The sequence below is a fragment of the Anas platyrhynchos genome, chromosome 6 (genome assembly GCF_047663525.1).
Source record: "Anas platyrhynchos isolate ZD024472 breed Pekin duck chromosome 6, IASCAAS_PekinDuck_T2T, whole genome shotgun sequence".
NCBI classification, from domain to species: Eukaryota; Metazoa; Chordata; class Aves; order Anseriformes; family Anatidae; genus Anas; species Anas platyrhynchos.
In genome coordinates, this window is record NC_092592.1 from 31,702,848 (window position 1) to 31,728,269 (window position 25,422).

General features: G+C 40.1%; 1 protein-coding gene across 6 annotated transcripts in view; it reads right to left on the reverse strand.

Annotated features, from left to right (window-relative positions):
* Nucleotides 1-24,845, reverse strand: part of GPAM (glycerol-3-phosphate acyltransferase, mitochondrial) — a 49,712-nt gene extending 24,867 nt beyond the window's left edge. Inside the window, exons 1-4 of one of the 6 annotated variants that reach the window (XM_038181455.2) lie at nucleotides 24,763-24,830; nucleotides 22,626-22,717; nucleotides 5,029-5,159; nucleotides 2,889-3,011 (exon numbers count right to left, since the gene is read on the reverse strand). In XM_038181455.2, the coding sequence (XP_038037383.2) occupies nucleotides 2,889-3,011; nucleotides 5,029-5,130 (225 nt within the window). In that variant the 5' untranslated portion in view covers nucleotides 5,131-5,159; nucleotides 22,626-22,717; nucleotides 24,763-24,830. Of the gene's footprint in view, nucleotides 1-2,888; nucleotides 3,012-5,028; nucleotides 5,160-5,322; nucleotides 5,482-6,460; nucleotides 6,640-22,625; nucleotides 22,718-24,762 lie in introns of those variants that run through there. The other 5 variants (XM_021268821.4, XM_072039785.1, XM_038181454.2 and 2 more) reach the window with 5 other exon arrangements.
* Between the last annotated feature and the right edge of the window lie 577 nt (nucleotides 24,846-25,422).

Below are 25,422 nucleotides of genomic sequence, written 5' to 3' on the forward strand. Positions count from 1 at the left end.
TAAAATAATGCAGTATTTTTCACCTCTATGATAAAAGGCAAAGCAGAGAAGTGCTGAATTTCCTTACAAAGTATACAGAAAACGTTTTGAAATGAAAATAAAATTCAGAAAGTCACTACTCCCAACTCCAGTACTTCCAGTGTATTCTCTAGGCTTCACTGCATACAGAAAAATGTTCTGGTTACATTCTTCAAGCCAGATTTTTTTTTATTTATTATATTCTGGTGTAACATAAACCAGGACTTGTCACAATACAGAACTCTTATTTGAGCCAGAAATTCATTAAGCCGCACTCAGCATTAGTAAAACCACGAGCCTTTCTACACTCAGCCTGTGACACCCAGTTTGACAGCGGATCAGGCATCACATAACAGCAGCCCAGGGGTGAGAATATCCATGGTTACATGGCAAACTGTCTTCACATTCCTGCTCTGCCTGAACAACAAACTCAGTCCAGCCTCCTCCATAAAGGCTCTCCATGTCAGACTATTAACTGCTCTGCGATGAGTTTGGGAGCAGTTCCACTTCGGACAAACAAACATTCCCTGGCAAGCAGACCTGAACTTTAATCTTCCATTTTCCAGCTAAGAACCTTGACCAAAAGATTAAATATTATTTGGGCAGAAAGAAACTAATTTTAAAACTGGCACCATGCCAACAGGGAATTATAGGTAAAATCACTGGGATTGTGCATTTCAAGGAAGTCAAAGACAGGGATGTTAAGGAGAAAGATGGTTACCAGCAACAGCAAAGCTACAGAACAGCCTCATTACCAATTTTGCAATGGGAGACAGATAAGAGCCTTATTTGTTTGTAGTTTGTTTAGGACACTCAATTTGCCACATATTGAAAGACGTGAGTGTCCCGTGTCATTTGCAAATCAGGTAGAAATTACACACTGCAGTGGGAGCAAACACTCTTGCCCCATGTTAAAGCACAGCTGTGTAGTATGCACAATTGACAAACTGTAACTTTAGGCACTTAAACGGAAACTTTCAATTAACACCAATTTCTCACAATGTTCATTCATAATTTTGTGCGCAATGACAACTTCTTGGTCTCCCAAAAATCAGCAACAAATCTGAGGAAGCATTACTGAATGCCTGAGTCCACTCCAGTGTGCTAACCATTCATTAGGTTATAAACTTGCTCCTTGAAATTCATCCTCCAGATGCCTTGTCACACTTCAGCTTTTCCTTGTTTAACTCTGCCCCAATCCTCTGCCAGGCAGAAGATGTGGTTCTGTGAGACGACGTGAGCTAATCTCCCAGCTCTGCACCACACGGGAGCTGCCCAGCTCCCACACTGCCCTACCCTTTCCCACCACCTCCCCACCTTGTAACTTACATCACCACTAGCACTGATGAATATCAGACCCCTTAATGAGCCAAATTCATTCAGGTAAGGCAGAAAACTAAGACAGCCACAGACTAAATAAATAAATAAAGCAGGCAGTTCTGCTTGGCTGGTGAACTTTATCAGCCACAGGAGAGCAGGAAGAACGTAAGAGGGAACAGACTTGCCACTTACAGCACCAGCAACGTGCTAGCTTGGCCAGCTCACTATGGGAATCTGTCTTGCTCATCTCTCCCTCTTCCTTGAGATAATTAACTAAACAGGCAGCTCAAAAAAAAAGTGAAACACGCAGACTCTAATGAGAGGATCTGGTTTGTTACTGTCTGCAGCAAGAACGGTACCTTCTTGGGGCATAATGCAAAAAAGGACTTCATCAGGTCATGCCTCGTTCCTAAGTGAGATCTCAGGACTAGTAATTTCTTATTAAACGGACAAAATACAGAACAAGATTTTTCTTCTTGAAGTGTAATCCCCAACTTGAGAGGAATAGCCTAATTACTAATAGCCTAATGACTAAATGCATAATGGCCCTAGCTAGGGATTACTACACACCTTTTTACAAGTCAAAACACTCCACTGTTTGTTAGAAGCAGTCCCAGTTTCTCTAATTGCCTGTCTTGCAGCCCATATCATACATACTCTTCACAGCACATTCGGATTTCTATCCCACATTTGTGTATCATTATTACTATGCCAAAATAGAAAGCTGCAGCAAAGTGAAATAACAACTTTTCCTTAGTCAAAGGAAAAGGCAAATTTTTATTCCAGTCCAGCCAATTAAGGAGCTCAGTGCAGGTGTAGCTGAGTGCAACGTAAAGCCTGCGGTGTACACACAGTCAAGCCAGATGATGAACTTGTTGCAAACTACATTATGCCATTTATCAGCATTTTACATCTTCAGCCTACAGAAAACCTGCTCAATGCAGTTCAATAAAGGTCACATTTTAAACCAGCTGGCATAATGTCTCCAGTGCCACCCTCTTGATGTTGTTCCCAGCAGACAAATATCCTGGCCATTGTAACTGGCACGTCTTGCTGCCAGGATGGGCAGACAAGCCAAGAACTATTTGGGTGCAGAAAACCAAGCTGTCTTCTCAAGCACAGGATTGATCTCTTCAAGTTTGAAGGGAAGTACATTGCTTACTTCAAAACTGTGCACGTTGTGTGGATAGAGAATTAAGCATCCTAAAAATAAGCCTTAACACTTTTGTAAGCACCAAATTCCCGTTACTAATCCAGTAGAGCAGATATTTTTTTCCATACATTTTCACAGTACTAATTCTGAAGAGCTGGACAGTTTTGTGCACGAAGTCCGCACTGAATAGCAGGAGACAAAGCATCACAATAGATCTGTGTCATCCATTAATTCCATGACAAAGAAAATATAACCACAAACAAATGAGAAAAACTATATTCCTTTATAAAGCAAGAACATTCTGACCTTAATTCTGAAAGTAAGAAAACTTCTGAAACTTCATTACACTGTAACTACGCATTATTGTCAAACATAATCCAGCCTGTAATCTTCTTACCCGGCTCTGGGGAGTGCATACGTAGCAACATCGTCCCACAAATGGCCTTTTTCTGCTCAACAGAGTCTCTTTCCATTTTAAAGTGGCAGATCGGAAGAGAGGAGGCCTCGAGTTACACTCTCCCTATGGAACAAAAGAACACCATGTCAATATCCAGCAACATATGTTTTAATGGGTATTTGAAAACTTTTGATTAGAGGTGCTGCCAGAAACACGCACAAAACTATCACAAAAAAATAAAATAATCCTGAAACCAGTACTTGTTTTTTAAAGATTTTTTTTCTAAAACAAATTATTTCATCTCCAAATGATGTGATTTAAAAACAAAAAGCAAAAACAAAAGCAAAACATTGTGTTGTACTTGTATATCTTGAGCATTGCAGCATTTGCTGACATGTGAAATATTAAAATAAACAATAACTCTACTACAAAACAGCAAGGAAATTGACAGCTGAGAAAAGGTGAAGAATTTAACTGTAAATTACATGCTAACGTAAAGGTGCTCATAATATGAGCAATGCATTTCAAGCTTTTACCAGACAACACCCTGTAAAACTGCAATTTGAATATACACGAAACATTAACTCCATTGACTCTGTAGGCTGTTCTTTGGCAGTTTTATTCAAAGCAACATGAAAAAGGAACCACTGTGCTTTCTCCAGTTAGGATAAGATTACAGAATGGAAAAAATCAAAAGTAAGTGCATATACAGAACATGTTGTTTGTTGGGACACAACAAAAATATACTTAACTACAAGACTTACAAAGACATTGGCTGTTCCCATTAAAGTCTACTGCATTATTGCTTCCCTGAGTATAAGCATCAGGTCCACTAGACTCATATTTTTTTAATCCAAATATTGTAAGATTTTAACAAAAAAAAAGCCACAGAAACAAACGAAAATGAAAAGATGGCAAAATACAAAGATATATGTTTAAAATAGCTCGTTCAAAAGGAATAGAAGTGTGGTAGAACCAGTACCTTAAAACCAGCAAGCACATGGCTTAGAAACACAAATACAGATCATCACATACCCAGTGAGAAAGCCAGCCCACTGAGAAACAAACAGAAAGTCAAAAGCAATGCTGAAGATGACTGAAAACGAAAATATGCACGTATCACACCTGGCAAGCTGTATGAATTTGCACTTATTCCAAGGCTAACTCTTCAACTGAAATAACTAAGCACCAAAATGCTAAGCCTGGCCCACTCTGTTCTCTATCACCCTCAGTAATGCTAACTCCTCATTAACCAACTTTGTAGCAAAAATGCTTCTGCTTGCCTCCAATCCCAGACCAAACTTACCACCACTTTCTTACAAAACCTTTCCTATCTTTTTGGCTTGCCTGCTTTTATCCCACTCTCTCACAGTTCTCTCGTTCCAGCAGCTTGCTGTGTAATGTATCCTACTCCTAGCTAGATACAAAACCCAGCTGTCAGGACATCTGTCCTTTTCCTCAACTCTGACCATGTCTCCAACCCTTCTTCTGTACCAAGTTCAAACTCCTCCTCTCCTAATTTCTCCTGACCTATACTATTAAACCAACCAGCACCCAGCTCATCCCCATGTGGCTTTGTGCTCTACCCAACCCTCTCCGCTCCTTCCCCCTTTGCCTCCTCCAAATCCCCAGACTCACTCAGAGGACACCGAGTTTTAATAGGCTCCTTATTTTTATCCACCAAGTTTTCTCTGCCTGCTGTACTGCATGAATAGCTCTGACTCTAATGGTTACATCACTGTGCATCTTTAGCCTCATGCTCCTTTTCCCTTGCACATTTCAAACAAGTACCTCTTTTGGAACAGGAACCAGCTTTCTGTTTGACTTTCTGTTTGACCTCAGTCTGCTACAGAATGAAATTCTGCACGTCTGCTATTATATAAAATGATTACTAACATCACACCAGTAGACTGTGAGACTACGAATAGAGTTCAATATGAAGGTTTTCCCTATCGAGCATCGTTAGTCTTTGGCACAGCACTGAACTGTTTCTTCTTCCTTACATTTCAAGTTACATTAAAATCAAAACTGTGTCATGCATTAGAGATGATTAAAAAAAAAAAATCCACCTTCAACCTGCATAAAAAAACAAGAAAACAAAAGGCAAACATGGCCAGCCACGTTTGCAATTTTTACTTACCCATTCTTCATTGGAATGCTTACATCTACCGATACTGCACTCTGCTGAGGTGGACACATATGAAACATCTATCGTTCCAAGGGACAACGCAGTTTCATCCATGACACACGAGTTGAACTGAAGATCAGAAGCTGTAAAATAATATGTATTTTTTTATAAAATACTCATGCATGTATCGTTTCAGGGGTAGGTATCTAACAATTAATTAGCTAATGGGTATTTTGGCACCTTTCAGTAAAAGTTAGATTCTGAAGAAGTTTCACTACGCTCAGAAACCAGCAGGATTTAACCCACCATATTCGATTTGCGTGAATGTGGTATACCAATCAGCTACGTGCATGTTTTTCCTTCCCTTCTCCTCTTCCCATTACAGGTCATCGCAGCCCCCTCAGGCTTTTCCGCTGTTCTTCACTGCGTGGATTAAGCCATTTGGCCACAAGGATACAGAGGACATTTCAGCCAGGACATTTCAGCCGCTTTTAAAAGTTTACTATTCTCTTGCACTACGTGACCTCATTCTTTCATCATTTCCTTCTGAAGGACACCAATCAATTTGATAAAATTTCCTTTATGCCCTCTCCCAGTCCTATCCCACAGTAAGTTTTATGTGCCCGGTCTAGCTGCAGTCAAACCAGTTTACAACCTCCTCGGACGGAGGAGTGCTCCGTGCAAAGCACACCCCTAATCCCAAACATGCTGCTGCCATCCGTGATGTGACGGGCTCGCTGGATTAAAAAACATTGAAAAGGTCTAAAATTGCACAATTATTTTAAAACGGATGATTTATTGTCTATATGGTAGGCAAGGTAGATAAATATCCCTCAAACAAATGGAAAAGGAGGCCAAACGTACCAAAACAACTTAGAATTGTGTACCTGCAAAAGCCTACGGGTTAAACCGTTTCGTTTGGGTGTCCCATCAAGAGAGGAGCCAGCGTTTTAATTTAGCAAAAAACACCATAAAGCAGCAACTCCACCTCCTGCATCTGTCCCTGCAATGCCACGTTACAGCCCAGCCACGAGCCCCCCAGCAGCGAGCCCGTTCCCGTGTAGGATTTCCAGGAGCAAGGCCCCACACAGCTCCATCCCCGCATTTTGCCTCTCTGCAGCCCCGTCCGTGCCCGCACCAGGTGCACCCCAGCAGCAGCCGCAGCGCTCAGCCTCGCACCGGGCATCGTTACACAACCCGAGTCCATACGGGAACCTCTTCTTGGCTGACTCTTTAAGTTTCAGTTACCCTTTTTTTTTTTAACTAAAGCACATCACTACTCAAACCACACAATATATACAATAAAAGAGCGGCTGAATGCCTGAAGAACACAAACGAAGCGTGCCCCCGGACCACGCTCAAGGTGACCTTGGCTGCCCTGGCCTCTAAAACCTCTCTGCCGGTGTTTCAAAGCCTGCTGCAGCGCTCCCAACGCGCCACGTACCTCCGCCGAAGGGCTCTTGCTCAGGCCGCCATCCCCGCGGGGCTGGGCGCACGGACCCGGACCCGGACCCGCACCCGGACCCGGCGCTCTCCCCGAGCTCCGCTCCCGCTCACGCCGCCCCCGGGGCTGCCGCGTCCCCGCCCGCTGCCGAGGGGCCGGCACCGGGACGCCGCCGGGGGTGGCCCCCGCCGGGCAGAGCCTCCGCGCCCACGCGGCTCCCAGCCGCCCCCTGCCGCCCGCCCTCGCCCCGCAGCCGCCGGGGGGAGCAGCCACGGGCCCGGCTGCGGCTTCGGTTTCCAGCCCGGTCGCTACACGCGGAGAGGGCTCGGTGGCGGCCGCTGCCCCCTGCCCGCCTGCCGGCGCCGGGCCTGACGCGATTTCCTGAGCGCCCGCCGCCATGGCGCGGGGCTGCACGGCAGCCGAGGCTCCCCGCAGCTTGTCCCGGCCCCGCAGCGCCTCGGGGGGCTCCGGGGGTCCCCGGTCCTGTCCCGTTCGACCCAAATGTCGCCATCCCGGCCTCCCGGGGGTCGCTGGGCAGCCTCCCGGCAGCCAGCTCCACCGCCACGCTGCCTTCATCCCCCCCCCCCCCCTCCCGGCTACTTTTCTCTCAGATTAGGGCTGCTCAAATAAAATCCCTGAACAAAAAAAAAAAAATAACGTAAAAGCGTGTTTGTATGGGTGTACAGGGGCTCGGATATACAGGGGCTCGGGGCTGTTGAAGTTCGAACAATTGCAGAAAATTCGGGACCGGTATCGATCTGCCTACCTGGCCTTGCAGCGCTGCCAGTTTGTCTTTTGCTGAATGCAAAAGTAAATGTTGATAGAGATTGCTGCACATAAACAAACATGGGCTAATAGCATGTCTTGGCTTGGGCAGTCTTGGGCTATTTAAAGATAGCGTTTCTGGGGCTTAGTTTGAGTTACATGCCTGTGGAAAGGGTGGGGGGGGGGGGGAGCTTGTGTCTATGTTTCTTTGAGTCTGCACTGATATTTAATACAGAGCAATACAGGTATAAAGTGACAAAAAATAATAAATCATTTTATGCTAATGCAAATATCCCATTTGCAGTCTTTTTTTTTTTTTTTTTTTAAGTCACCCAAGGACATATTCTCCTAGATGCCGCTTCGAATTTAGGACAAATGAGAATTACCGATGCTTTTCACACTTAAATGAAATGCGCGAGACTCGATAGACAGAAAACCAAACTGCTACATGCATTTGTGAATTGCACCATTTCGCGTGACTGAGTGTCTGAGGAGAATATTTACTATTCTCTAAAAAGAGGGAAAAAAAAAAAAAAAAAAAAAAAAAGCTGATGCTTTCTTAAAAGTATTCTGTAGCTTATGGGCCAGAAGAGATTTGTAGATCCCTATTTAGCAAGAAAATACAGTGTATTTGTTGCAAGGTGGATTTTGGAGTTTACACCTACTTTTTAAACCACAACAATATAATGCAATCTCATGAAAGACACAATTCTTGCAAAAAGATTGTGTTTCTGCAATAAAACGCAGTGCAGCACTAGTGTACAGCCTATATAGAAAAGCACCACCTCCTAGGGTGTTGTATTTTGTATAGCAGAAGAACAATCCCCAATTGTATTTCTCACAGCACATTCACAACTGAGGTTTTCTCCCGGTTTTCTCATCATCCAGGCCAAGAATTCCAACCTTGGTTAGCACTGTGTGTGTCAGTTCTCATGACTGTTAGTTCAGATAGTGCCAAACACCCCCTTACAAGTTCTGGTCTCCCAAAAGCATCCCAGCCAGTGTCTCTGGCCACTTTGGAATTACAAGCCCGTAGCTGACCAGCTCTGTAACAAAGCATTTGACTTCATACCAACTTCTTCCTGAATAGATTCACTGAAGGTCAGCGAGAAAGGGAGGGCAGATTCTGCTTTCGTTTGTGCCTGCTGAAGCTAAATGGATTTGTAACTGCTTCGCTAATCCGAGTCTAGCCCAGGAGGCTGTCTATATGAAAAGAAAATACATAAGGGTTTCATCGATCGAGTCAGAGCACTTCTGTCAGACCAGTGACTCAGTTTCTGACCTCAGCCCAGCTCCGCTTACATTACGAGCACCTCACTGCCTCCCTCGGGTGCTGTGGGTCCAGCTGGTCGGCAGGGCCATGTCCTGCTGTCAGGCCTGAGGGGGGGAAAGCTGCATCCAAAGGGGAGGCTCTGAACACCGCTCAGAAAAGTGAAATCCAGCATTGCATCACTTATTGTGGTAACTCTCCTTGCATACAGAGCTCATCACAACAGCTGTGATCTCAGTATAATGCTGCCGCCTCATCCTGGTGGGCCCGGATGGCCCAGATAAGTGGATGGAACAACATGCAATGGGGCACCCCCAGCTGCAGCTAACAGAACAGGGCTTATCTAAAAAAATCACTCTGGAGGAAATGATTCAACAACTGGATCGCATGACAGCAGAATAAAACAGAGATGGCAGTAAATGCTTATAACTAGAGTTTAAGAAAATGCAAGAAACATAAAACAGTTAAAATTGTAATTAGTGCTCACTAATCATTTTGTTGTTCCACTGCATTTGCATTTTTGTTTGGGAACTTCCTAGTAGGTACTTTTTAATATAAAAGACCATTTGTATTTCTTATACGCAATTTTACCTCCTCTAGGTATAGAATTGCTTTGCTATTTTTTCCCCTTTCGCACAGTTTTTAGTGTCAAAATATGGGATCAAACAGTGCACTCAGTTTCAGCATGCTATGATGTAACTCTGAGCAAACTCCCAGCCACAGAGCATACAGGGCTGGTCTGCATCACATCCCTGTAACAGATGAACTCTAGTACATTCAGAATCTAATATGGATCCTTGTTCAGGTTGGAAAGTGGTTATTTCTTTGATATAAGTAATACAGAAATCAGAACAAAACCTCAATGGCCTTATCATCATTTTTTGCAATTTCTAGAGTCTGTGTTAGCATCATTTATGAGTAAACTGCTTAGGCTGTTCCCTAAACTGTTTTGGAAAGAATAGCAAATAAATACAGTATTTTACTTAAACATAGTGATTGTGTATAATAATAACAATAATAAAGTTGTTTCTGGTATGATTTTAAAACAGTGTCCTTGTTTTTCTAACCTTAGCAAATTCTTGGCTTATTGTAAAATAAATCCAGAGATAATTATGCCACTCATCTGAAAAGGATAAAGAATTAGTCCAATGGTAACTGCAGCTCAGCAAGATCTTTTTACAGGATACACTTGTATAAATCCTCAGGCTTACTAGTAAAAATCTCATTTCAGTATTCAGGGCCTGGTGCTGGTGTGTTGCCATGGAATCAGGCAAATGGGAAAAAAATTTGGAGTGCTGTAAAGGAACAGCCTTTGAGCTTTTTGGAGCACATGCAGCCCTCAAGTACTGCTGAGCCTTGCTTCCAGAAAACAGGGACTCTGCCCAGCTGCCATTGAAGTCAATGGGAGGCTTGCCACTGACCTCTATAGGAGTGGGAGCTCGCCTCAGTTTTGCAATACATCTTTTTAAACTTAAACTGAGGTGTTCACTGTGTCAATGAGTGCAGCGAGGTAATTTGCATTTGATGGCAAACCAACAGATCCCTGGCTCTCTGTGAATAAGCTGCAAACCACTTCATGCATAGCAGCCTGCAAATGAGAACGAGCTGGTAGGATTCATTTTTTGTCAGATTTTTCTGTCCTTCCCATGTTCACATTCCTCAAGAAGCATCCAGCGGAGTGCAACAAAGTACCTGTTTGCTACAGGATGCTGTGGGGGCAAGGGGGGAGCCGGGAAGAGGGGAACTTCTTTTACATCTTGGCTACCCGTGTCCCGCGCCCCAGCTTGCCTTCAGCAATTCCCATGATGTCACTTTTAGAAATGGAGACACGTTTACAAAAGAGTACACAGCATCCTCTTTAAAAAGAAACTTTCAGCCCAGGGAGCACTACAAAAGTTAGGAAACCAAAACCGGCATGAGGAGGGAATAAAGACGCAGACAAAGATTCGTTGTTTGCAGTAACCGGACTTGACCTCACGTGACTGCGAACAATAATGAATATGCAATTTGGCAGTCGCAGGACTCGATGTCAGCAGTATTTTCTTTGGTATACAATATGCTAAGAGCATTTGAGAACGGCAAATGGCCATGAAATGGACTGATAAGATTGTACATAGAAATGGTTTAGCTATACTTTATATCTCCTTTCAGGACAAATGATTTCTTCTCATCTATTTCATCTCCCTTATCTCGAGAACAAGAGCAAAATTCATTAAGAGCACAGTGACTCTCTCCTATGTAATACAGCGCATTGTGATTCTGTAATTTCTTCTCATTCAAATATCATATTTGCTACTTGAAAAGATAAGGGCATTTCAGCCCAAGCTGCTCCTTGCTTTTCCCTTGAATTTGGAACTTACATCAGTACAAAAATGGTTTTTGTTCTAACAGAAAGCATTATTTGATTAAAACCAGTATAACTAACGTTTAAAATTACAGTCAACATAGCACCATTTATCTATCAAGCAATTGCACACATACTTGTATTACCTACAAATCAGAAAATCTTAAGTATCCAAATCAATTTGCCATCATTTTTAATCTAGGGACACTTGCTGACAGAATTTGGAACAAGATTCTCCCACGCTCAGACCTCAAGCACTTTTCTAGCATAACTATTCAAGCTTCCCCATACCCGTGGTGAATAAGGGGTGAATTTTGTAAGAGCAGGTATTTCACTTCTCTGCTTTTGCTTGTGGAAGATACTTGCAAAGTTGATTTTATCTCAGAGTTGATTTTATCTCAAAAATAGCAAAGATGAAACATTGATTTATTATATATTGGCCTTAAATACTGTGGGATACATCAAAAATATTATGCATTTGTAAATCATTAAAATCATTATGTGTGTAGAACTCTGTACTATAAAGGATAAAGTCAGCTTTGTTTCTGTAGATATTTCAAGTTCCACTAAGTGCTTTATTTTATGTCAAGCCCGAAGGACTTTTACTTGTTGTCAGGTCTCCTACAGAAGACAGTGAGAAGACAGTTTCCTCTCGTTTGGTTCCATCTCTAAAAAAGCAAAGTTGCACTCTCACCCTCCAAAAAAAAAACAACCAAGAAATGGAAATAAAGAAATCAAAGAAATCTGGGAGTTGAGGGCAGTGAGGACCATTTTGGAGGAGAAAAAATATATATACAAATATATATATAAATATAAAGCATAGCATAAAAATAAGTCACAAATTCGTGATCTTATCAAATTCACTGTGAGGGATGGCAATCCTTGGAGGATTGGAATCCTTGAGGATTCCAAAGGATGGAGGAATCCTTGAGGGATGGCAAATTGTTCTAGAATAACACAACCCCTAATTATCATGTGATGCTAGACAAATCTTTCATCGGTATCTCCAAACGAGGTGGGTTTTACTGCTAAGGTGGGCTCTGCTCTGCAGCAGGTGGCTTTAGAAGGGCTTTTCACATGTCATAACTTAAAGCACTGTGGATATTGGAAATTGGGATCACAGAAAGCCCTTTCAACCACCAGTGCAGAAGAGTTTTTACAACAGATTATGACACGGGGTTTCAATCACACCATGTCACACCCCTGCCTTCTGTTATGGGTATTCGGGACCTTAGCCACCAAGGTCTCCCTTGGCAAATGGCCATGAAATGGACTGATAAGACTGTACATAGAAATGGTTTAGCTATACTTTAAATCTCCTTTCAGGACAAATGATTTCTTCTCATCTATTTCATCTCCCTTATGTGTCTGACCCAGAGCCGTGGTGTCAGACACTAGCCACAGAGCAGGTGCCGCTGGCCATCACATCCCCAGGCATGGGACAGGCATTGGTAGTGCACTGATAAGGCAGCTGTCAAGTTGTAGGTGCTGCCGTGGGGCCACTGGAAGAGGCTTAACGCTTCTGACGTGAAAGGCATAAGACTCGTTGGTTGGGAGATTGCGTCAATTTTGGGGACATCTTTTGCAAACACCTTGGGAATCTATGGAGTCTCTTCTGACCTGGTGCAGGGGTTCTGATGCAGACTGCCACATGGACTCGATCATTCCCGTGTCTCTTCCAACTCAGAACATTCTATGATTTGATATATTCCAGTGAAGAAGTCATAACCCCCATATTTTCCAGTCTCCTATTTCATTATCTGTTCTGCAGGTGAGCAGAGCCATCTCCAAAATGCAAGCTCCCCACAACCCTCTGCCCAATTTAGCTGGGCAAACAAAAGAAGTTCACGGATTTGTGTGCTGCAAAAAGTAAACCTGAACTTAAACTTTCTGTAGACTAGACTTTTTTTTTTTTTTTGAAGTCAGTCTGACGGAAAAATACAAGGTCTCTAGGCTTCAGGTTGTCATATATACCTATAATTTTACATTATTGCAATTTTATCTATAAACAAACAAACAAACAAAAAAGGAAGCTATACATTTTGTTTCAGGACTACAAAATTGACTAAGAACACTTTTTTTTTTTTTTTTTTGTGCCTTTGGCCTTCTCTTTGCACTAATCTGGCTTCACCGGTTGTTACATTTCTATTCTGACATTCAAATCATGTTGAGAAATTTTCCCACAGTTTGTTTCCCAAGCAAAAGCATTTTTCCTACTCACATTTATGTGAGTTCTGGATCTGGAAACTGCAGAAATATATTCTTGAGTTCTATGCTAGGCCAACAATTATACTCTACTGCCAGATTTCACAAGCTATCAGTAAGCATTTGATGAAAATAATACTGACTGACCAGGCAAAAGTGTAACTTTCAGTTATTAAATAACAGATATTAATCTCACAACAGGATAAAATCCTACTTCTTTTTTTTCTTAAAAAAAAAAAAAAAAAATGCTTGAAGCATAACCTAGTAATTTCCCAAGCTCCTTATACCTTTCTGACATCAGAAATTTTTTATGCATGTACCCTAGACTACTGAATTGCTTAATTATTCCTGGATATTCTCTTGGAATAGCAGAATTCTTGAATATCTTCTCTAAATGATATTTTTGCAGCTCTGTCCCTTCCACTTTATCAAAGGTCAGTGCATATTACTAGCTTGGTATTTTGTACATGGTCAACCATTGCTTCAGGAAAATTACATGGTTCACAGCGTGACAGGGTGGTTTTGTAAAGCTCTTTGTGGGCTTAGGACTGAGTCACTCCACAGGTCTTTCAGATTTAGGATCATGGATTTAGGAACCATGTTTATTCTGCACTTTCCTCTTTGTTTCCCTCTCCATAGCAAGAGCAAAGCAAAAGAAGTTTTTGGAGGGTTTCTGTTTACCTTCACATTCAGTGAGAGTTACTGCAGCATCTCCCAGATCAAACTGAGCTCCACCACTCAAGCTGAGTGTTTTTCCCCAGCTTTTCTTGTGAAAGAATTTTCTGTGCATTTTCACCCGTGACATTTCTCATATACATATTTCTGCAGTTATTATTCAGTATTTCTTATATACATGTTTAGAACGTGGTAACTAAGTTAAGAAATTAAAAAAAAAATACAAGCAACAAACAAGCACCTTTGAAAGCACTGCCAATGAAATGGGGATAAAAATGTTATAGAGAAATTGCATGTACTTAGGGACCAAAATAAAAGGGATGAAATGCAAGAGTGCACCGAGAAACTAACAACTTAAATTTGCTATAAATTATCATTGTGATCAGTTTGAAATGGTAAAACAAACAAACAATCAATAAAACAAAAAACACCTTGGGGTTTAAGTCGCAATAGCATGAGCATAGTGCCACATCTAGTTGTATTTCCAATACAACTAAAATATATTTTTGCATTATTTGAAAATTGCCGTTATTAGGAAAGATATAAAACCTTGTCTACAATACCACATTCAGTGCAGCTACCATTCTTCTAAGCAGATGACTTCCCACTGTAATAGGTACAGAGAAGAGCTAATAGAATAATCTTTACAAGTTCATGGTGATTAACTCAAAAAAAAAAAAAAAAAAAAAAAAAAAAAAAACAAACATCAGGAAGGAGGCTCCTTTCTAGAAATCTAGAAATCCCTCAGGGCCTCAGGGAGAGCACCATACAGGGAAGTACACCAGCGTAAGCTACAAGGTAAAATTGGCACAACATAAAGCAAATGAGTAAACATTGGCCAGTCTGGAAACTGAAAAAGGCTCCTATGCAGTTAAGAGGTAAGTGCTGGAACTGCCTTTCAAGAGGATAATGGGGAAAAGAAAAAAAAAAAAAATTATCAACCTACATCATGGGATCATCCAGACATTTTTGACCATTCTTTGTTCAGTTTTAGCTCTTCTGGTGGATCGTTACTGCATCTGGGCCAGGAGGTATCATCAATAATCCCAGTATGATGAAAGGTGAAGCAAGATTTCATAGCTTGTTTACATTAGGATCACAAATTGTAGCTATAAATATCTTAGACACCGTATTTTAACTCTATTTTAACTAATATTTCAAGTGCTAACATAGTTATCTGTTCATGATCAGCCCTCTAAGTGAGATCCGATATATTTTGGAATGTGATTCATTTTCTAATCTAGGCCTTGATAAATCTCATATAGCCTGGGTCAAATTGATCTTGAGAAAAAGTCATCTATATCTCTGTACTTGCAAAATCTGTATGCAGAACAACCAATGATCAACGAGCCTGAATGCCATTTTGCAACTTCACTGTCAGTAGCACAGCCCACTCTCTCCACTCCTCTGTTCCATCTATCCCTCTGTTAAATACATATAAGATGGCTTCTGACACATTTCATATTCACATGGTCAGTTGATATTCAGAACTGAAAAAGGCTCCATGCAAAGAAAGGTATGCATTTTCAGAGGACCACAATAGAAAATATATGCTGATGGGACACTGCAGTGAAGAAATGCTTTAAATCTAACTTGTGGGGCTTGCTATTGGGATTCAAATTAATCATTCAGCAAAGTATTAAATTAATGTCAGTGAAGGAAAGAAGTGTTATTACAGCTAACAACGCTGCAAAATACAACCCTGTCTACAATCCTGATTTAGACTTAAATACTTTTTAATTTTTTCTTCAACGAAGATTTCCCCCTAATCTCAAGTCTCTTCAATTTTCTCCATTCCAGGCTAAACTCTGTAGTTAGCGCAATGTCCTCTTTCCCTGGTACAGATGCCAAGTTGGCTAATTAAAATTAGATTAAATAAAAGAAAATGGCCTAACACAGAAGAACATGCATAAAATGAAAAAACATTGTGACTGTTGACTTCTGATGTCTTCTCTACCTACATGTTACTGTGTTTTAGCTGATCTAGCCTGAAACTTTTGAGGTAAAGTCATGGCAATACAAAACTCAGCAGCGAAACTCCCACCCAAACCAGGAAAGCTGCATCATGTCGTTATATGCTAAGAATATAACAGGCACTATATTACAGGATAACACAGCTACATGTTTTCTGATGCCCATTTGAACATATACTGGCCTTCTGAATTAATAAAGCATTTGGTCTATGTAGGAACAATTTAATCAAGGTAAAATTATTTCAACCGAGAGTAACTTTTGAAAACATGCTTACATTTATCAGTAGTGATTTGTGCAGGATACCTCATGGAGCTGCAATCTATGCATCCTTTCGTAACAGGCATTAAGAAGCAGTTACACAACTTAATGCAAACACCACCAACAGATGAAAAAACGATGGCACAGACAGGATCTTGAGTAATAGTCAAAGCAGTGCCAGAAAGTGCAAATTCTACCTGCAGAAAGTTGTGGGTTTTTTTTCCATGTTAAGTGCACCTCAAGAGATGGTCTGAATTTCGGTGGCTGGTTGGCAGGTCATACGTTTGTAAGCCTTAATGCAACAGTCTGACAAAAAATGGCACTTTATTGTAAAAAACTTTTGTTTTTCAAAGCTTAATTATATAAACTTTGACCAACACTGACACAAAACGTGTGTGCAATTCAACTCATATCTTTACTGACTGCAATAATAAACTTTTGATCTAAAACAAACAGATCATTAGCAAACAGATATTGTTGTGCACTGTGGTTACTTGGGCCTCTCTCCTCCTGTGATCCCTTTCTTTCACTCACTGTTCACATGCTTCAAGTTTGATGTGTGAGCCTGTCTTCGCGGTGCCAGGGCCTTGCAGCTTTCTGAAATTCAGCACAAATAAGGAACACATGCCATTTCTCTGGGCACAGTTTATTAGTGTCCCTTTATCATAACTGGCAATGCTTTCATCTCAGGCATTAGCTCAGGTCACAGAGTATGTCTAAATTCAGGCAGCCATGCCTGTAGATAGAAGTAATCTAACTTCAAGAAACATTATTCCATTAGCTATCTGTACTATCATCAGAATACTTTTTGAAGTTGGTGCTATTTCTTGATAAACGATTCTCATTTTCTACAAAAGGAGCATTCCAAGACCCCTTTCAGATACTTTATACTGCAGAGATTTAAGTGCCATACAAATTATTTGATGGGACAGATTGCAGTCACTTGACATCAGTAGAAACTGGGATGACTCCAGATTTCTACTGGTATTCTACAGATACTCATATTCTTCAAATTTCTAGTGGTATTCTACATAATAATAATAATATCCCAGCCACTATAAAAAATTCAAATTCAAGACTCTCATGCATAGCAAGACATACGTGTACGGTCAGAAATACTTTTTGAGAGATGCCTAGTTTATCACTGTTTAGCTACATTACATCTTTAGAAAAATACACTCGTGTATTTTATATACCATCATGCCTGGAAGGATACACTTCCAGGGCTTTTTTAATGTGACATTGCCAGCTTCCTTTACTGAGATGTTTGCAATGGGTGAAGTGGGTAACATGCTTGCACTGAAGGTGTTCAAACAGCAGTAAAATATTGGCACTGCATGACTAAAGAACATGGATCTGGGCTCCATTCAGGGGACATCAAAGAAGGGAAAGATTTGTTCTTACCTTTTTTTTTAATAGCTTGACCAACCTATCTAACTTCTAACCTACTAGTCTGAGGTCTTTTATTTTCCCTTTTGATTTTCCTGATTTTAAGCTTCAATCTCACCAAAACCTCAGCCATTTATGAATACTTAAACATCATCACTTAAAAACCCTAGCCATCAAAGCACAAGGACCAGGTTTAAGAATTACCTGAAATCCTCACCCCCCCCGATTCACACCCCTTCCAATTTTTTTTCCCTCTTCTTTCAACAGAAAGCAAATGCCATTGCATTGGCTTGTTTTGGTTTGGTCTTGGTTAAAAAATGCTAAAAACAACACAGGGTGGTCTACAGTGAGCTTGGTATAGGAGATGATCCACGTGAAAAGTAAGAGTTGAGCAAAAACCTGACCCCGGTCCAAGCACAGAGATGGGAGGAAGAACTGAGGGAGGGGCAGGAGCTGTGCCAAGTATCCCTGCCATTAGAAGATGCGTATGTGCAGTTGTGCTCCACGAGTCATATCCTACTTCTTGCAGGGAGCAGCGTTGTTTCGTAAAATTGAATTAGAACATAAGGATGGGGGAGGGAGAGTCCCAGGAGGAAAACAGACTTTATGGAGAACAAGGTCAAACCTCTGCAGAAAAAAGTACATTCTTTACATGATTATCGAGGTTAAAGCTTAGTTTTGCTTTCTGGGGGTGAAAAAAAAAAAAAAAACCTACTCATAACATGCCTGTTCCCTCATTTTAATTTCCAGTTTAAATATACATATATACACACACACACATTTTTTAGTTTTGTTTCCATGCTGAGAATTCAATTAACCAGAAGATATTTTTATTTATTTCCTAACTAAAAGTAAACTCCATTTGTCAAAGCCCTTAAAAATGGAGTCATCACCAAAAGATGCTTTTCTTGAACAAGGTGTTCTCCTGAATATTCTTTGCTACAGCTTACATCCAATTCAGCCATGATTGAAAACACTGTAATTACATCAGTCTGGAACATTTTTATTTTTTTTTCCCTTAATGAAATAGTTTCCTAAGTGGTTTCTACCACCTACATTTTGGAGGCCAGTATACTGTCATACAAGCTACTCTCCTTCCTTGCAAAATCACCCCACTATTGGCTAAGCACCATTATATCTCTATATACATGCCTAACTGCTGCGTACAAACTAAGGATCTCTGAGTACACGAGAATCTGGGAAAACATGATGAAGCATTTATTTACTGTCTTCTGAATTCCTTTTATCTTCATCTCTTAATTTTTTTAATGCTTGTTTGTACTGGTTATTCCAGAATTGTCTGTCATCTACAACATCCTAATTGTATTGCTTTAACTAACAGTTATGAAATATTATTCCGCAGATTTATTTTTAACTGTGGATTTTCCTTTCTTGATTAAAAAGTGACAATAAAGGAACATACAAAAAGATAATTGTAAAGCAGGTAACAATTCTAAATAAAATAAATAAATAACACTTAAATTAAGCTGTCCCAAACAATTCAGTTCCCTTTGCTCATCGTAGGAGACTTGCAAACCATGAATTTCCCACTCCTCACTCTGCCTGCTATTGTCCTGAGCACTGTATGGGCACCTCTAGCTATATTTTATTTTCCTCTTCAGAAAAAATAAAACATTTTCTTTTCCTCTCCAGAGGAAGGAGAAAAACAAACTAACAAACAAACAAAACAACAGATAAAATAGCCACCATCTTACCACATCTGACCAGTGCTGACAAATGTCATGAACAAGGACAGAAATTACATCTGCCTTCATGAAGCATGATTCATATTTAGAGGGGAGGTACCCAGGAGATGTGCCAGGGATTATCTCTGTCCCCTGCTGTTTTATCTGCCTTGCTGAGACATTTACATGGCTCCCACTACTGTGCCCAAATGCATAGGAACATACAGCTATTCTTACAACACCCAAGTAAGGAGGAGAGATTATATGGGTTATCTCAGGTCAGAAGTTTGAAGCAGAACAGATCATTACACTGACTTCACAAGCACTTGATCAGTAGGTGTTTATCAACCATTTCTATATAAATCAACACCTAGCCCCATTCCTAAAACATTTAGGCTACTAAAAAAGTCATCAGGAATTCCCATCTTGGAGGCTTTACTGGAAAGGAACCAATGGTTGTAATGAACAGGTGTTTGGCTCATAGCAGCTTCTTTTGGTCCACATCAAATGCTCTGGCTGTCAAGATAAATATATTTCATAATAAGACTTCTAAATTTCTATTTAAGACATAGAGCACCTAGTAAGACTGTATTTTTCCCATTGCCCATATGAACATAAAACTATGTCTAGTTTTATTAGATTAAGATGTCACTAGCCCTCTCATGCCTTTTTTTTTTTTTTGTTAGACTATCAGAACATGCTTTCAAAGAGACTTATACCTGAAATTAATTTAGAAGCAAAGTGTACTTGTTTACATGCATTACATGCAAGTTGATGATGAGTATACGTATGTGATCTTGTTTGTTTACTGAAGCTTGCTGTGAGATTTCTGCATGGGACACAGGCATGTTAACACCTGCCATGAGTAAGTTCAGGCTGATAGTTGGATGGATGTCACCTGTTGCTTCTCCCATAGAGGTACCTACTGTTGTCCGAGTAACACATTACACACCCTTTAGTCCATAACCTCTACACACCTGCTTTGACACAAACGAGGGAATGACCCTCTTCTTTATACAATCATTTATGATTCCCATATGATACCATACAGCCAGAAAGTATTAACATGTTTATAATTATTGTTATCTCTAAAATGACAAAATACCTTCCTACCTGGTAGGATGTTGGGAAAGACGATTAGCTATTATTTGGAGAGGCCCTTAAGACTGCTGAATGCTAATTCCTTGAAGAGATAGACAGGTATAATCCACTGACATTTGTTCATTTGTTTAACAAACACCCAGGACATTGCCTCAGTGGTCTTTACAGCTGCTTTGCTTAGTAGCCAAGAGAAATATGCAAGGCTTGATTGCTCAAAATTAATAATGGGTTTGGACAACATTTGGCTATGAAAAGTAGTGTTTTCACTATGTTGACATCTTTTCCCTTACAACACCTAATATTCCAGTTTTATCTTAATATTTCTTTTTATCATGTATCATCCTTCTAATGCATTACTCTCTCTCATCATTTTATTGGTCAATAAATGTTCATGCTCAATGAGCTTAATCAGTAATCTTATTTAGATTTCATCTAAGAAATGTCTTCCTTTTTTTTTAGTCATGTAGTTTCTAAATTAACTTCTGTGTTTTATTCCTTATTTCAGAGATACAACACTAAGTTCTAGATATGTAGACAAAGTCCTCATGACAGAAAGCCTGTCACCAATTAAGGTACTGAGAAGGCAAACAAGAAGGAAATGTCATGGAATGCCAGAGGCCAAAGACACTCTGCAGCAGCATCACTGCAGCAATGCCATGAAATAAGTTTTCAGCACATGTTTCATAAATTTATATTTTTTACTGGTGATGATTCAAGCTTAGGACTTCAATCAAAGGGCTTGGACTGGAACTGATGGCACAATAATGCTAGCTAGTTTCACACAATACACCTATTCAAACAACTCCTGGAAGTTACAGTCTCTACCTCTCAAATCTCCATGCTGAAATATCATTGTGGCTATTTCATCAGCAAACAACAAGAACTTTAAGATTAATTTAATACACTAACCTTAACATGGTTTAGTCAGATCTGAGAGCCAACCAATTCTAAAATGTTCTTAACACATTTTAACAACACCTTGCACTAGAGCCAGTAAGATATTTTTGCCTGAAAAATACCAAGTATTATGTAACGTTAGCCTTTATGGGACTTTTCATTGTAGTTCAAATCTAATTTTATACCAAATTACAAACAACTTTGTCCCAGTCACTCACTGCAAAATGAAGATGTTAGCTCAGAAATATTGCAACACTGCCCTATGGAGATGGGCAATCAGCTCACGGTTTGACAATGTGTTATCAGTGACGTTGCTCTGTTTCAGGAGAGATGTAATTTGAATACTTCCTGTCTTCTTTGTCCAAAGTGTGCCAGGAGCCTTGGCTATGCTGTATGTTGTGCAACATCTTCCCTGGCTTAGTGCACCTTAAGAGAGATCTTGAGATAGAAGTTCAGGCACTGAAATGTATCTTCCAGGGCTCTATATGATATTTCTGAATAGGCAACCATTTCTGTTTTCTCTTTAAGAAATCTTTGTACAAATCTGTCAACACAGACTAACTTTTCTCTGTTCTTTTTATAGAGACACATTCCACATACACACAACTATGATGCATTTATAAATAGCATAAATAGATAATATAGACATAAATTCAAGTCCTGGCCTTCAACATTTGTTCAGCTGAACAGTCCTGTTTCTGGAGATGAATCTCACTGATGCTAAAGAGGCCCGTGGGCCTGTGACAGTATATATTACTCACAGGAAGCAAGATGCAAAACTTGAAATTCACTTCCAACTCATTCATTATGCATGTATGGTTTCAGTTCTCTTAATGGCAGGCTCACATGGATCATACATTTTAACTACATTTTAGAAAGAAGGAAATCTATACATGAGTAAGAGGAAGGAAAAACTAAGTTCCACTGTTCACCATTCAGTAGAGATGGAAATCTACTCATGAATAATGCTGAGAAGGCCAAAATGGCTTGCGTCTTTCCATTTTTCATAACTACTGCAAATAACAATTCAGGGAGTGCTTTAGCTAGTAACCAAAATATTCTAATGCATATTTTTCAGATTCTGGTTCTCTCTATATAAATGCTATAAAATATTATTTAACCTGTTCTTTCCATTTTGTTTGTTTGTTTGTTTTCCACTTAAGCTCCTACCACAGTTAGAATTAATTTTGCTAAACCTTTGGACACAAGAAGTTTGAAAGCCTTGAATAATTGTACTTTCTTATCATCTGCTGTTTGACCTCTTTCCATATTAAGTAGTGAACTTCTAACTTGCTTTTTAATTTTCTTTACATTTTCATTAAGAAATCTTTTCTTTTTCTTTGTATAAGAAACCCAAACACATACCAAGTTTAGCTTTCCTGACTGTTTTTCTGTGTTCTTGACCATCATTCTCATCCTCAGATCTATCTCCTTCCTCCTACTTCTCATACACATTTCACTTGATCTTCAAGTCACAAAAGCAATCCTGATGCAGCTTTGTCAGTTGTGGGAAGTATGTAGACAAAGCTTACTCCAAATCAGAAGGTTCAGTTTTAAGTCTTTTTAAATGTATCCCTTACAAGAAATTAGATTATTACATACCAGTACTCACGAAAATCCAGTTGCAGCTATGGTATTGTTAGCAGATATTCCAATATGTGAGAACACATTTGGTGCTAATCAGGTGAGAAAGTCTGAAATAGCAATGAAGAGAAGCATTGTGGGTTTTTAACCCAGAGGAGGTAACCACCTGGGACGATATTGCATGTATTGTAAACACAATATTGTAACCACAGCTCTAGCTCAAGGGGAGCTGTGATTCTCTTTCCCTGGCCACGTGCTAGACCTACAAGGGATCCAACAGGCTATGAGGTACAGGTGTTGCTCTAGTACACTCAGAAGTGATGATCCTTTGGAGTTGTTCTGAAAAATTAACACAAAATTTGAATGGATTTAAAGGCCCAAACAAGTTATACAAATGATGTGACAAATTCTGCTTTTCTGTCTGCTTTCTCTGTGCCCCCTACAACACAGAAAATTCATCCCAAGTCCTACTTAGTCTTGCTAATACTGAGAGATTACTGAGAGGCTAAGGAAAAGCTGACCTGGAATGAAGGTCATATGTACTGGGTGAGTTTCATCCAGCTAAGCTTTGACATCTATATCTGTACCTCACTCTGGAAAGAAACATTCATTTCTAGGGCAGAGTTCATCTCATCACAAAGTGGATGACTTGAACATTCAGATGCATCACTCCTAACAGGCTTTGAAGGAGCCTGTTTCTCTGCACTGAGCACAAAATTAGCTTCAAGTGACTAGCCAAAATAGAGACAAACCACTGACTTCTAGTGCTGGGCAGAGTAAACCCCAACCCAATTGGCAAACCTTGACCATATGCTACAAAGCAAAGAATTGGGGAGTTTATATAGAAGCACAGGACTAGCATAAAGCCCTGATGTATTTGTATTTACCCACTGGAACAGCTCAAGGAAGTCAAAGCTGGACTTCAAAATATGAAGCTCTATACAACTTCAGACTGATCATCAAAGGCTTTAACCAGCTCAAATCTATTCCAGCAATACTTTGCAGCTGGGCTCCAGTCTTCCCTGCAGGGTTGTTTCAGTCCTTGGAGTAGATGTTATCTTCCCACTGAAGATCTCAAAGGATCTAGCTGTGATAGAGCTAATTATAGATAATCTGCTGATATGTGATTAAATATTCTCACCAGCACAACTTGCAGGTTGTGTGGTATGCCCTGCTATGCCAAGCAAGAGGATCTGACATTGAACAGTAATAAATACCAGCTCGGACTGCAGGAGATTAGTGATTTGAAGCACCTGTTGTGTGACAAAGACATCCATGTCAGGAACAGCTCAAACAAATTCCCTTAAACAAGGAGGCCTTGTCATGTACTTGTTAGGAAACAAAGTCTTCATTAATGACAATTAAGGAATTATTTCTGAATATTTATTTCTTATTACAGACCAGAGGAGGAGCGGACGCAACTGCTGATCCACCCACTATGCTCAACGTGCTACAAATATAGCAAGAAGAGACAATTCTTCCACTAAGGAGACTGCAAGCTAAAAATACAAGGCAGAGGCTGAAGGGCAGCCAAAGGCACACAGGGTGGTATGCTGTGCCTGTGATCACCCCGCTGGTCTGTGCCCAAGGACTGTTCTCTGTCCCTGCAACACTGCTTATACAGAGTGACTTCAGAAGTTAAAAAGCCTCTAGAGACTGCTAAAAAGAACCTGCATGTAATGATGTCTCTCACACTGTCCTTAAGCTAATATAAAGCCAAAGTTTTCAACTAGTGCAATACTGAATGAGTTGCTGCCTATTTTCTGTAAAACTGATGGCAGGATCTGCTTCCAAATGACTAACCCTGCCAGCACTATCTGTGAACTGATAAAGCCAATAGTGGTGTTTGATTATGAGTAGTCTCCAACTGAATTGGAAGAATTTGGAAGTTGTTTTAGAGAAACCATTCTGCAAATCACCTAGTGAGCCTTAGGAGAGGTCCAAAGCACTGCAAAAATCATTGAACTGGATACACAGGCTTTTCAAAAGATCTTTCACCTACACCAAATTCTCAGAGTGCCCCTAGCCTGAACACAAGGAACTACAAAAAAACAGGAATGTGTTCCATACAAAAACAGAGGTTCAACAGTGGAACATAAGTGATGCTGCCTTTGCATCTAAAAAAAAAACATAACCAATACAAAAATAAGCATACCTTGACCGCAGAATCCTGGTGTCAAGATGAAATTATGTCCTCCCAAAAGTTTATGCCACTGTCAAACACACCCAAGGCTGAAAAATATACAAGAGACCCAAATGAACACAGTGAGTTTCAAAACTAATCCATAATGTTCTGTTCAAGTCACTTCTTGAAAGTTGCCCTTAAATGTGAAGCAGCCAAATGAGGAAAAAAAAAAAAAAAAGGCAACAAAATAAAATTGCATCAAAGTACTACCATCAGAAAATGAAAAATCTAAAGAAGCTTCTGATTCCCTGGCAAGGTGGCTAGCATGTACATATACCTAAATGTGACAGGTTTTATTCCTATGCACGGGCTACTCGATGTATTTATGTTTGGAACTGATCTGTTGCACAATGCAAGAACAACACAGTAATAACAGAGCATAAATCAGTTTCCTTGGCACCAGGGTCTAGATGGCAATAACCTGCAAATAACACATGACTCATTGGCAATTCCCTTTCATCTGCTTATTTAAAGGGAACAATATTGAAATTCATGAAATTATGCCTATACAGTAAGCTATATCCTATTTAGATAGCCAGTTCATGCAAGTGCTGGCACTGAGTCATTTTGTCCACTAACCAGGTTCCTGAGCCAAAGATTATTAACCAAAAGCAGTTACAAGAGGATGAT